Source organism: Trichechus manatus, unplaced genomic scaffold (genome assembly GCF_000243295.1).
Source record: "Trichechus manatus latirostris isolate Lorelei unplaced genomic scaffold, TriManLat1.0 scaffold00040, whole genome shotgun sequence".
Lineage (NCBI taxonomy): Eukaryota > Metazoa > Chordata > Mammalia > Sirenia > Trichechidae > Trichechus > Trichechus manatus.
In genome coordinates, this window is record NW_004443976.1 from 13,161,323 (window position 1) to 13,174,161 (window position 12,839).

The 12,839-nt window shown below is 57.8% G+C and overlaps 2 protein-coding genes across 6 annotated transcripts in view; one reads left to right on the forward strand and one right to left on the reverse strand.

Annotated features, from left to right (window-relative positions):
- MINK1 (misshapen like kinase 1) overlaps positions 1-5,466 on the forward strand; it is a 60,374-nt gene extending 54,908 nt beyond the window's left edge. For 4 of the 5 annotated variants that reach the window (XM_004376086.2, XM_004376082.1, XM_004376085.1 and 1 more), the window contains 12 exons: positions 303-466; positions 1,431-1,536; positions 1,618-1,755; positions 1,981-2,089; positions 2,465-2,632; positions 2,740-2,883; positions 3,087-3,221; positions 3,396-3,496; positions 3,579-3,728; positions 3,810-3,969; positions 4,074-4,213; positions 4,621-5,466. In XM_004376086.2, the coding sequence (XP_004376143.1) occupies positions 303-466; positions 1,431-1,536; positions 1,618-1,755; positions 1,981-2,089; positions 2,465-2,632; positions 2,740-2,883; positions 3,087-3,221; positions 3,396-3,496; positions 3,579-3,728; positions 3,810-3,969; positions 4,074-4,213; positions 4,621-4,704 (1,599 nt within the window). In that variant the 3' untranslated portion in view covers positions 4,705-5,466. Of the gene's footprint in view, positions 1-155; positions 180-302; positions 467-1,430; positions 1,537-1,617; positions 1,756-1,980; positions 2,090-2,464; positions 2,633-2,739; positions 2,884-3,086; positions 3,222-3,395; positions 3,497-3,578; positions 3,729-3,809; positions 3,970-4,073; positions 4,214-4,620 lie in introns of all 5 variants that reach the window. The other variant, XM_004376084.1, reaches the window with a different exon arrangement.
- Positions 5,467-5,985: 519 nt separating this feature from the next.
- On the reverse strand, positions 5,986-10,485 carry CHRNE (cholinergic receptor nicotinic epsilon subunit). Its single transcript, XM_004376228.2, has 12 exons — positions 10,439-10,485; positions 10,029-10,171; positions 9,857-9,901; positions 9,632-9,741; positions 9,335-9,490; positions 8,976-9,076; positions 8,414-8,614; positions 8,222-8,336; positions 6,810-6,924; positions 6,550-6,736; positions 6,361-6,467; positions 5,986-6,273 (listed from the first exon to the last, which is right to left on the reverse strand). The coding sequence occupies exons 1-12, from the start codon at positions 10,482-10,484 to the stop codon at positions 6,118-6,120; spliced, it is 1,482 nt and encodes a 493-aa protein (XP_004376285.1). The 5' UTR covers position 10,485; the 3' UTR covers positions 5,986-6,117.
- Between the last annotated feature and the right edge of the window lie 2,354 nt (positions 10,486-12,839).

The following is a 12,839-nucleotide window of genomic DNA, read 5'->3' on the forward strand; positions in this document are numbered from 1 at the left end:
GGGCAGAACGTGGAGCTGGGGGTCAGGGCGGGCACGCATTAACCTGGGGAGGAAGTACAGGGACCACGGAGCTGACACGTCTCACATTACTAATCTCTCTTAACCTCTCTCCTGCCTCTTCCTGGCTGCCTTTCTCCCCCTGCGGCCCCTCCCAGAGCTATAAACGAGCGATTGGTGAGGTTAGTGCCAGGGGCCCTGCTTGTCCAGCCCTCCTGTCGCCCACCTGGCTGCTCCTTGGTCCTGCAGCACCCCAGACATGAGCCTGCCTCTCCTCCCCACCTCACATATGCCCTCCCCTATAGGACTTTGTGCTGCTGAAGGAGCGGACCCTGGATGAGTTCCCCCGGCCTCCCAAGAAGGCCATGGACTACTCATCGTCCAGTGAGGAGGTGGAGAGCAGCGAGGACGACGAGGAGGAGGGCGATGGCGAGCCGTCTGAGGGGAGCAGGGACACCCCTGGGGCCCAGTACGTGCTGGAACAGGAGAGGCACAGGGGAGAGGAGGGATGCCAGCAAGCAGAGCACATAGGCTCTGGAGCACGTTTGTTTGTTTTTTTTAAATTAGAATTTTTTTTTTTCTTTATTGTAGTTTAGGTGAAAGTTTACAGAACAAACAGTTTCTCATTACACAGTATGCATATTGTTTTATGACATTGGTTAACAGTCCCACATGTCAACACTCTCCCGTCTCGACCTTGGAGGACCTTTTTTTTTTTGGTGAAAATATAAATAGCCAGAAATACACCATTTCAAAAGCTTCTACATGTACGATTCAGTGACATCGATTACATTCTTCCAGTTGTGCTGCTATTCTCACTATCCTTTTCCAAATTATTCCATCACCATTATCTTCAACTGACTGTCTCCTAGGCTTCTCATCAGACCTTTTGAGTTGCCGTTGTCAATTTGATCTCACACAGATCTCTTTTTTTTTTTTGTACTTTAGATGAAGGTTTACAGAATAGAATAGTTTTTCATTAAACAGTACACATACTACTCTATGACAGTGGTTAACAACCCCACAACATGTCAACACTGTCCTTTCTCATCCTTGGGTTCGCTGTCACCAGCTTTCCTGTCTCTGGGGCACGTTTGAGAGAGGCGGTCCCCTTTCCCAGAGTGGGGAACCCTGGCTTCACTGCTGACTAGATCATCCTCCCTTCTGGAGAGGGGGTGAGGGTCTGTGCCCCCCAGCATCATGTCAGTGTAGGGTGGGCCTTCTCAGGCGTGTCTGGGCCTCTGCAGCCAACCTTCCCTGCGCGCAGAGCACAGGGCATTAACAGTGGACCTGAGCCGCTTGGTGGGGGCTGAGCATGTCACATTCTGTGGAGAGATCGAAAGCTCTAGTCATTTGGCCCTCGCCTGCGTCCTGCGGCCCTTGTGTGTCCAACAGGCCCTTGGGGGGCCTCATGACCTTCCTCTCTCCCACAGCAGTGATGGGGACACAGACAGCGTCAGCACCATGGTGGTCCATGATGTTGAGGAGATATCCGAGACCCAGACCCCATTCGGGGGAGGGACCATGGTGGTCCAGCGTGTGAGTGGGCCCTCCCCTCCTTCCCCAGTGCCCACTATACCCCCCTTGGCCCCCACACCGACCCTTACTCTCTCCCTTTAGACCCCTGAGGAGGAGCGAAGCCTGCTGCACGCTGACAGCAACGGTTACACAAACCTGCCCGATGTGGTGCAGCCCAGCCACTCGCCCACTGAGAACAGCAAAGGCCAGAGCCCCCCCTCGAAGGATGGTGGCAGCGATGTAAGTGAAGGTGGAGGCCGGTCCATGGGGGAGACCAGAGCACCGGCAGCGAGCAGGGGAGCTGGGGGATGTTCCGGGGAGGCACTGCGTGAGCGGGGCAGAGCACCTGTGACCTGCTTGGACCAGGGTTTCCCAAGTGGGACTTGGGGCCTGGGAATAATAGCGGGGGCAGGGCCCCAGGCTGGGGTCTGCCTGTGTGCCGACTGCTGCCCTCGCTCCTCATAGTACCAGTCTCGTGGGCTGGTAAAGGCCCCTGGGAAGAGCTCGTTCACCATGTTCGTGGATCTTGGCATCTACCAGCCTGGAGGCAGTGGGGACACCATCCCCATCACAGGTGAGGGCAGAGGACAGGTCTGCAGGGCAGATGACACTGCTTTACAGAGGACCATCACCGCCCCCTCCTTTGGGCCTTAACCCCTGCCCTGGCACAGAGGCAAGGAAGGCTTTGGCGGCCCCTTCGCCAGAAGAGGTAATGTGGTCAGAGTGGCCAGGGGATTTGGTCACGAGTGGGAAACTAATGAATGGCCAAACTCGGACTTCAGTCCAGTGTTCTCTCCAGTCCTCTGTGCACACCCCTAGTCTTCAGGCTTTTCCTTTCCTTCTGGATGTTCTGAGGCACCAAGACCAAAGGAGGCAGGTTGGGGCAGCAAAGGACAGGGCTGACGGCCACAGCCCAGCCTCCTCTCCTCTCCTCTCCTCTCCTCGGCAGCCCTAGTGGGTGGAGAGGGAAGTCGGCTCGATCAGCTACAGTATGATGTGAGGAAGGGCTCTGTGGTCAACGTGAATCCCACCAACACCCGAGCCCACAGTGAGACACCCGAGATTCGGAAGTATAAGAAGCGATTCAATTCTGAGATCCTCTGTGCAGCCCTCTGGGGTAAGCCGGGGCTGGGAGGTGAACAAGGGGCTCCGGTGTAGCTCCTGGGCTCCTGGTCTGGGGAGGGCCTGGCTTGCCTCTGATCTGCCGACGGGCTGCTATTGCAGGGGTCAACTTGCTGGTGGGCACGGAGAACGGGCTGATGCTGCTGGACCGAAGCGGCCAGGGCAAGGTGTACGGGCTCATCGGGCGGCGGCGCTTCCAACAGATGGACGTGCTGGAAGGGCTCAATTTGCTCATCACCATCTCAGGTCTGTGCGTGGGGTCGGGTGGGTGCCGGAGGGAAGGGGCTCAGCTCCTGGATCTCTGTCATCTTCCTCAGCCTGGGAGGAGGGCAAGGAGCCAGGAGGTGGGGCTGCACTCCCACCCTTGTGGGGGTCAGCAGAAAAAGGATGGTGGGGAGCAGAGGCTGGACCTCAGTGAGGAAGGGAGTATGTGTGTGTCTGCCCCTCAGGGAAAAGGAACAAACTGCGGGTGTATTACCTGTCATGGCTCCGGAACAAGATACTGCACAATGACCCCGAAGTGGAGAAGAAGCAGGGCTGGACCACCGTGGGGGACATGGAGGGCTGCGGGCACTACCGTGTTGGTGAGGGTCCAACCAGAGTGGGCGGGGCACATGGCTAGTAGGTAGAAAGAAACAGGGAGGGCCTAGGCTTCATGGCTAAGAAAGCCTTGAGGCCAGAGACTTGGGGACCTAGGGCCGGGGGAGTAGTAACAGATTGTGAAGGTGGCCTGCATCCTTGCTGTTTCCTGCCCTCAGTGAAATACGAGCGTATCAAGTTCCTGGTCATTGCCCTGAAGAGCTCCGTGGAGGTGTATGCCTGGGCCCCGAAACCCTACCACAAATTCATGGCCTTCAAGGTAATCCCAGCCTCAGCCCCCTAGCAATGCTCCGAGTGTGGCTCCCACCTGTGTGCAGTCTGAGCCCTTTTCTCCCCCACAGTCCTTTGCTGACCTCCCGCACCGCCCTCTGCTGGTCGACCTGACAGTGGAGGAGGGACAGCGGCTCAAGGTCATCTATGGCTCCAGCGCTGGCTTCCACGCAGTGGATGTTGACTCGGGGAACAGCTATGACATCTACATCCCTGTGCATGTAAGCATGACTGCGGGGACAGGTGGCACCACCCCATCTGGCACCAGACCCAGGGACTCCAGCGTACCTTGTCCTTCCTAGATCCAGAGCCAGATCACGCCCCATGCCATCATCTTCCTCCCCAACACTGACGGCATGGAGATGCTGCTGTGCTACGAGGATGAGGGCGTGTACGTCAACACGTATGGGCGCATCATCAAGGATGTGGTGCTGCAGTGGGGAGAGATGCCCACCTCTGTGGGTGAGTGAGGCGCCCGCTCTCTGAGCCACATGTCCCCAGGGGGCCCAGGAGTGTGGCCTGGGGGTACAGCCTGCTCACTCTCCCTCAACCGTGTTCTCCCCTAGCCTACATCTGCTCCAACCAGATAATGGGCTGGGGTGAGAAAGCCATTGAAATCCGCTCTGTGGAGACCGGCCACCTGGACGGGGTCTTCATGCACAAACGAGCACAGAGGCTCAAGTTCCTGTGTGAGCGGAACGACAAGGTGGGAGGCTCTCCCCTCACAGGGCCCCAGCCCCTACCCGGGGCCAATTGGACTGACTCTCATGACCCAGGCCTCTGGGCAGAGTTTAGGGGAGGGGGTGCCTGTGGTATCTTCCTGGAAGGAGGCCGCTGGGAGCAGAGCACAGCATGTGACCGATCACAGCCTGCCCTTCCCTCCGGGCAGTGTCACAGCTCTCCACATTCCTCCACCTGGGCCTTGTAGCTACCCTCCTCCCCAAACATTTCTGCCTTTCATGGAGGGTGGGGGCACTCCGAGAATCTAATTCTGCAGGATCTCTCTCTTGCGCTCTCTGTCAAACACATTCATGCTCTTCCTTTTTCCCTCTCCCAGTTACTTGAGACCCCTGCCCCCACCCCCTTGTGACCTCTTTTTCTACCTTACCGCAGGTATTTTTTGCCTCAGTTCGCTCCGGGGGCAGCAGCCAAGTTTACTTCATGACTCTGAACCGTAACTGCATCATGAACTGGTGACGGGCCCTGGGCTGGGGCTGCCCTTACTGGACCCAACTCTCCCCTGACAGCCAGACTTCCCAGGCCGCCCCTCCTTCCCCTCCCTGGGCTTTTGCTTTTACTGGTTTGATTCACTGGAGCCTGCTGGGAACGTGACCTCTGACCCCTGATGCTTTTGTGATCACGTGACCATCCTCTTCCCCAACATATTCTCTCCCCGAAACTGTGCCTGTCCCCAGCTTCTGGGGAGAGGCACAGCTTCCCTTTCCCAGGCATTGAGTGGGCCCAGCCTTCCCCTACTTTCCTCCACTTGAGAGGAGAGTGCTTGGCCTCGGACCCCTTCCCACTGCTGCTGACTGGGCAGGGCCCCAGGCCCCTTCATTTGCATGTCAGGGGAGCAGGCTCCCCCCTTGAATGTACCAGACCCTGGGGGGGTCACTGGGCCCTAGGTTTTGGGGGGGTCACCAGCCACTCCAGGCAGGGGCAGGGACCATTTCCTCATTTTCTGAAAGCACTTTAATGATTCCCCTCCCCCCAAGCCCCAGGGAATGGAGGGGGGACCCCCGCCAGCCAAAACATTCCCCCTTTCCCAGCCCCATCTCCTCTTCTAACCTCTGCCCTTCCCTGGTGGTGGGAGGGAGCAGGGAGCTCTCACCCCCACACCCCCTTGCTTGCATTTGTATATAGTGAGCAGCAAGTAGCCTCTCTCCCACTCACCCCTCCTCATTGTAGTGGCCTTGGATATCCCGTTTGTTAATAAAGACATTCAACCAGCTCCCACCATTTGGAGCCCCGTTTTATTCTGCTTCTTTCATGATCCTCATCCTACCTGGGTAGAGCCAGCAGAGTTGGAATGTAGGGGGCAGGGTGGGTAGAATCTGCAGTTTTGTGTGAGTGGGGGTGGGGTGAGCGGTGCTAGGCCAAGAAAACCTTGACGAAATGACTGATAGAGGGCGAGGTATCCTCAGCCTCAACCCTGAGGACCCTGGGGACGGGCACTGAGGGCACTGGGTAACGCCCCCTCCAGGCGGCCGGCCAGTGAGGGGTAGGGCTTCAGGCTCCAGCTGCCCTGTGTGCAAGCCGGCAAAGCGGTCTCTACCGCTGAGCTGTCGGTCTCTGCCGCTGAGCTGTCGAGTGGAAAAAGACAGCTTAGGAGGCCAGAGGGTTGAGGGGCTGGGGTCTGAGGAAAGCTGGGAAGTCGCCAAGGCCGATCTGAGTGTGAGCCTTGCTTTCTGGAGGACTGCCCTGCTGACCCCCGACAAGGTCCTGACTACACACATGAGCACATACAATCCCCCTCGGGAATTCAAAATGCAGGTTTATTATTGGCAGTGGGAAAGGATCATAATACAGCGGTGGCAGCAACTCCTTTTTTCAAAAGCTAGTTCCTCCTCGAGATGAGTAGGAAGGTTGAAGGCAGAGTGAAGCAAGGGCTCAGGTCTGTATGCACGGGGGGAAAGGCAGATGGGGCACCTGATTGAGGAATCCCCCGAGGAAGATGAGGCCTGAGCCCACACTGAAGAGCACCAGAGCGGCCCAGAAGCAGATGTTGTCCAGGGCTTTCCCCATGCGCACCCAATCGGACACCTCCTGAGGAAGGGGTGGGCACAAGCGGAGTCATAAAGGGCGCTCTGTGCGATCCAGCGGCACAAGAAGGGGGCCTCCACAGTGTCCCACCTCACTAGCGGCCTCTTGTTCTCGCGTGCTCTCGGTCACGAAGTTCACGACGTCCACACAGCAGCGAACCTCGGGGGCGGCGGCACCCAGGCTTTGACAGAGGGCAGCTGGTGGGGGACACCAGAGCGGGTTTTTAGGAGCCTCCCGGCTGCAGGCGCCCACCTTGGCCGCCCAGGCCTCTCCGCTCACCGGTCCAGGTCCCTTGCCGGTACCGCTGTCCCTCAAACACGAGCTCGCTCCGTGGCTTTTTTAGAATCAGCTCCTCCGCGCGGAGCAGGATGCCCACGGAAGACGCCCGCCTCGAGAGCGAGGCGGCCCGGGGGGCTTCAGGGGGTGGCCCGGAGCCCACGAGGCGCGGCAGCAGCTCCAGTAAAACCTAGCGCAGAGCCGGGGCGGGGATAAGCTCGCAGCCTCGACTCCCACCCCGGGGCCACCCGCCTGGCGCTTACATGGCGCAGCCGCGGGGACACGGCGTGAGTGGTGGGCGTCCGCAATGACACGTTGAGCACGATGACGCAATTCATGACAATGAGCGTGGCAACCACCATGACGAAAATCAGGAACCTGAGGAGCCCGGGATGCATGACGTCACAGCATCCCCGACTCAATCTGACGTCACAGCCTCCTCACTTCCCCCCGGGTCATAGAGGGCGTCGCTTGTCCTCTGACCTCACAAACACCCTCCTCAACGCAGAGGGTGGAGCTACGCCCCCTAGCGGGTCCCGGTCGGCGGAGCCAGACACCTCCCCCGGCCCTCCTCCCCCTCCCACCAGGGGCAGCCATGAAGGGGACCCCCGGCTCCCTGGACACCCTGCTGTGGGTCTACCATTTTCACAGCTCCACCGAGGTGAGGTTACGCCAATGGCCTTGCCCAGGGGTTACACTTCAAGACTCTCTGGGTAGGTCTCCAGCGCCCTCACCCCCAGCCCTATCGCCCGATAACTCCACTGTCCCTGCTTCTTCTCCAGGTGGCCCTCCAGCCCCCGCTTCTGTCTTCCCTGGAACTCGCTCTGACTGCGGCCCATGAATATCTGGAGCAGAGATTTGGGGAGCTGAAGCCCCTGGAGCCGCGGGAGCCGGAGAAGCCGCCCGCCCCGGAGCTAACCCTGGGGCTGGTGCTGAGAGAAGCCGCGGCCAGTGTCCTGAGTTTCGGCGCCACCTTGTTGGAGGTGGGGCGCTGAGGAGGGCTGGGGAAGGAGAAGCCGAGGGAGGGAGATAGGGCAGCGGACAGCAGGCATCTCTACATCCCCACCGCAGATCTCAGCCCTGTGGCTGCAGCGGGAGGCGCGGCGACTACATGGGGGCGATGGCTGCCCGGGCCCAGCCTCGGACGCCGGGGATCCGGGTCGAGCTCTGGTACGGGTCGCCCAGGCCGCGGGTCAGAGGGCTCGACAAGCCAGAGCTGCGGCTGGCGCGAGCACCCGCCTTCTCCTCCAGGGGGCATGGCTATGCCTGTCTGGACGGAGTCTGCAGGGGTCCACCTCATTCCTGCAACACTGGCGACGCCAGCTGGGCCTCGGACCCCCAGAGGAACCGGTGAGTGAGCGATGAGTATGGGTTGGGGGTCCGAGGCGGCGGGAATGGAGACGCACTGAGCTGGACCGTCCCCAACAGAGATACTCTGGAGACCTCAAGGTGGCGTCCGGCAGCAGCGCAGAGGACGCGGAACCGGAGATTCCACCACTGTCCCAGCCCCAGCCCGCGAGCAAATAAAGCCCGGGAGGGGACAAGACCGCCAAAACTCCCAGAGCCCTTTGGGTTTTGCCCCGCCCCTTCCCGGACCGCGCCCCTCTTGGCTCCGCCCCGTGCTCGTCTGGCTCCGCCCTTCACATTGCCCTCGCCCTCAGGTGTCTGCACTCACTTGCCCAGCAGCGGCACGCTCAGAGACGTCTCTGGGATTTTTTGGGCAATTAGGAACAGGAAGACGGTCTGCGCGAGCAGGACGTTGATGGAGACGGTGCATTTCTGGCCGCCGGCTGGAGGGGGCGCTCGGTGAGAGCAGGCCCTGCTCTCCAGGAGCAGCCCTGGGCTTGCGGTTGGGGTGACTCCTTACCCTGCGCAGGCAGGAAGTAGGCGAGCAGCACTAGGCTGGAGATGAGCACGCAGGGCACGATGATGTTAATGATATAGAAGAGCGGCTTCCGGCGAATGATAAGCGTGTAGATGACGTCGCTGTACCCCGGGCCATCAGCTGAGCCTCCGTCGTGGCGGCGGATCACCCCTGGGCAGAAGTCGATGGCCCACTCGCCGTTCTCTGCAGAGGGGAGGCTGTCAGGTCTCTCTGGGGTCAGCTCGCTCCAGCCCCACACCCGAGGAGAAGGATGCAGCTGTCCACACTAGGGTGAATTGGGCAGGTGGCCTGGACTGTTGGAGCCATGAGCCAGCAGGACGGAGGCAAATCGGGCAGGAAAGGGTACTCTTGGTGAGGTTAGGGAAAGGCCGCACGAGAGGAGGCCGAACCAGTCCGGCAATAATGATTTCGGGAAAGAGGCAAGCTAAAGCTAGGTTGCCAAAGTCAACCCCCAGTATCGATGGTCTGGGGCAGCCTTACTCCGAAAGCCCCCTCTCTGGACCCCGTTGGGGAGCGGGTTTTTTGGAGCAGAAGGGGGCTTCACCGGTATAGTCCTCAGTGTCGATGTCGATCTTGTCGATGGTCTCGCCATCATCGTCCACGGCAAAGGTGAATTCCACCTCTTCTGCACTGTACGTCTGAGAGCTGCGGAGCCAGGGTCCAGCCCCCACCGGGGAAACTCAGGCCAGGACGGGTGCCTCGGCCGGCGCTGGGAGCTTGGAGCTTGCCCCGTAATAAGGCTCTACCCTTTTACCCAGGCCCCGCCTGCATGGCTCTGTTTCCACCCCTGCTTAGAACCCAGCGCTGGTGGCCCCATCCCATTGATTCGACTTTTTCAGTCTGGCTCCGCCCCTACCCCAGGCCCATCCCACAACTTCCGGACCCGTTAGTAACTCTTCCCACCGGAAAATGAGGGAGCAGTTCTGCCAGTCGAAGGGGAAGTAGGTGACCTCCATGGCGCAGGTGCTGCGGTAGATGGCCGGTGGCAACCAACTCACGTAGCCGCCCTCGAAGACCAGTACGTTCGCGTGGTAGGCCAAGCCAAACTGGCCGTCAATACTGTGGATCCAGGAATCGAGCTTTTGCACATTTCTGCGCCACCTTCCTCCTCCTCCAAGCTCCTTCTGCCCCAACTAGATGCAGCCCAGCCCCACAGGCCCCGGTTCCTCTCTAGGCCCGGCATTCAGGCCCGGTCCTCACTTGTTTTCCAGCACAATCTCTGGTAGCCACACGTGTTCTGAAGGGACCCGCAGGGTTTTTATGCCGCCAAAGTCGGCCTTGCTGTAGTTGAGTCGGTAATCTTGCCAGTCCTAAGGGATGGGGGACCTAAGGACCTGCCTGCAGGTCCCACCCGATGTCGGAAAGGCGTTTGGCAGAAGAAGTTCCCTGGGCAAGTCCCGGCACTGTCCCCCAGCTTTGACTCACGATTCCAATCCAGACGCTGGAAGTGAGGGTCTGCTCTTTCTCCTTCTGCAGACAGGAGATTGGGGTGACTGAAGTGAATTTCAGGGCCAGAGGTGAGCTTTGGGACAGAGCAGCATTGGGACCAGAAATGGGATTTGGGGCTCAGAGATGGGATTTGGAGGGTGGATCTTACCAGTGAGATGAGGTTGGTCAGAGTGACCTTGATGGTGATGATGACGGTGTCCTCAGGCCCCCTCACTGGTCGGCTTCCTGGGTCATAGTTGTCGAAGAGATGGTGATAAAGACGCAATTCCTCATTCTTCCCCTCACCGCTGCCTGGGGATGGGGTCGAGAAGAGGAGGTCATACGGATGAAGAGGCCAGCGGGCCTCTGCTCTCTGTCCCCTGGGTCTGCACAAGTTGCTGCTGTCTGTCTTGGAGGCTGTATTTTTCAGTGTCTGTCACCTGTATTAACGACATTAGACCTGTGGACCAAATATTATGTCTCATTTTCTGTCTTGGTCTCTGTCTTTGTCCTTGTTTCTTTTGTTATATCTCCCTGTGTGTCTGAATGCCCCCTGCCACCCCTGACCCCCGTCCATACCTAGGAGCCCCAACAAGAACAGGGCACAGAGCAAAGCCTCTGCCATCCTGCTGTCCGGTACTTGGGATTATTCTGAGTTTTTCAAGCTGTGTGTGTGAGGGGAGGAGGTAGAGGGTGTTAGTTCCGGCCTGGGTTGGGGGACTGTCACCTAATATGCTTCCTATCCCTGCTGCAGCCAGTGACATCTTTCTTGGCTGCTTCCAGAGGCAGCTGCCCCATCCTGTGTTCCGCCCCCACCCCCCATCCCAGCATCCTTTGCCTGGTCTTCAGCCAGCTCCTCAGCTTCAGACCTGAACCTCTCACAACTGGAGCACTCAGTGCAGGTGGGCAGTGGGGGATGGGGCGGAGGGCCCCAGCTTTCAACATGCAGTGGTGTCCTTTGAGTAAGTGGCCCTAGGTGATTCTGCCTGGTGAACACACCTGGGAACATGATGCACCCCTGGTCTCACATACTTACCCATGAGGAATGCACATTATCACCACCCATAACCTGGCCAAGGTCGCACTAATGCAGTTCTTGCTGGCAGAGTTTGGCAAAAAGCAAAGTCTCCTATCAATACCAAAACCATTGCCGTGGAGTCGATTCTGACTCAGCGACACTATAGGACAGGGTAGAACTGCCCCATAGGGTTTCCAGGCCGTAAATCTTTAGGGAAGCAGACTGCCACATCCACCGGGGCTGCTTACAAGTCTCCCATAAAGACCTGGTAATGAGACAGGAAAGGCGCCCTGGTGGAGCAGTGGTTAAGTGCTCCGCTGCTAAATTGAAAGGTCAGCGGTTGGAACCCACTAGCCGCTCCGCAGGAGAAAGATGTGGCAGTCTGCTTCTGTAAAGATTACAGCCTAGGAAACCCTGTAGGGCAGTTCTACTCTGTTCTGTAGCGTCACTGAATCGGAATTGACTCGAGGGCAACGGGTTTGTTTTGTTTTGGGGTTTAATGAGACAGACTGGCACAGGGGATTCGTCTGCAGTAACAGAGACAGCATCCAGCAAACGCAACCATGTCACAATACAAAGCCCATGACCTTCAACAACCTCATCCCCAGGCCTGCAGGCCCCCGGCCGGTCTCGTGTGGGCACCAGCCAGAGACGTCTGTTTCTCCATGCTGCTCCCTGCTGCCACCTTGTGGCCACAGATGACAGTGCTGCTCCCCCTCCCTCCCACCCCACACACTTCAACGGATTCTTTCAGTGTTAAAGTCAGCTTTTTGGACCACCCTGATCAATCACCTGGTGCTTATTTAAAATGCAGATTCATAGGCTCCATCTCCAAAGAATCCTGACTGAAGAAGATGGGAGAGGTGACAGTGCCAGGAACATGTATTTTTAAGAAGCTGTCCAGGTGTTCCTCATGCCGTAGGAAGTGGAGGGCTAAGTACCTTTTGCGCTTTACACATTGTTCACCCCAATCCAGAAAAGCAGCAACCATTATCCTGAATGTATGGAAGAGGGCTCTAAGGCTGAGGGCCAAGGTCACACAAGTAGACTACAGTCATGCATGAGGCTTATCGATCAACTGTATTGATCATGTATACCTGTGTGCCATTTTACACTTCATAAAACACTTTCATGTCCACTGTTTAATTGGGTCTCATCTCCCTGCTGGGAGGCTCTCATAGTCACCCCCGTGTTACGAATGAGGACATCAAAGATCAGAGTGTCCACGTCGCTTGTCCATTTCCCACACATCCTGGAAGCCTCTGCTCCCACAGCTGACTGCCTCATCATTCCACATTTTCCAGTTCAGACCCTGAGGAGGAGCCCAGCCGTGTGACCATCTCAGCTCTTTGCAGGGTTAATACGTGGATTGACTGCTGCTGCTTATTCACGGCCTCTGGGTTAGGGCCTGGGCCTAGAGTTGTGATAAATGCAGATATTTATTCAAACATTAATGGGTAACTACAAGGTTCCGCGCACAGGGCCGGATGCTGTGAATAAGACCGAGATGAATAAGAATGGCCTCAGGGTGTTATTGTTAATGGGGAGACCTAGGGACAGTGACACCAAAACTGTCCAAAGGGTAAAAAACTCCCCTCAGCTGTGGAAGCTGCAGGTCTGTTTGCAAGAAGCAGAGCTTCTCAGATTTGCCTTAAGAAAAGCAAAGTTTAGTAAGGGTTTACCATAGGTTTACACCTAGACTGGGACCAGCCACTCCCCACTCCCCTGTCTGCTGCGCTGTCTGCTCTGTGGACGTCTGACTACCGACCAGCCTGCCTTTTCTCTCTGCTCTGTATGTCCCTCTCTCTCTACTGTGTAGCTTCTGCTTTCTCATAAAACCAGATGCTGTCAAGTCGATTCCGACTCATGGTGACCCCATGTGTGTCAGAGTAGAACTGTGCTCCATAAATCCGTGGCTGTGATCTATCAGAAGTGGATCACCAGGCCTTTCTTCCTAGTCCA

Coding starts and splice junctions, on each gene's coding strand:
- CHRNE (XM_004376228.2), bottom strand. CDS start 10,484: ATGGCAGAGGCTTTGCTCTGTGCCCTGTTCTTGTTGGGGCTCCTAG. Junction 9,077..9,334: donor AACTGCTCCCTCATTTTCCG/GTGGGAAGAGTT, acceptor CTGGCTCCGCAG/CTCTCAGACGTACAGTGCAG. Junction 6,468..6,549: donor CCGGCAAGGGACCTGGACCG/GTGAGCGGAGAG, acceptor GTCCCCCACCAG/CTGCCCTCTGTCAAAGCCTG.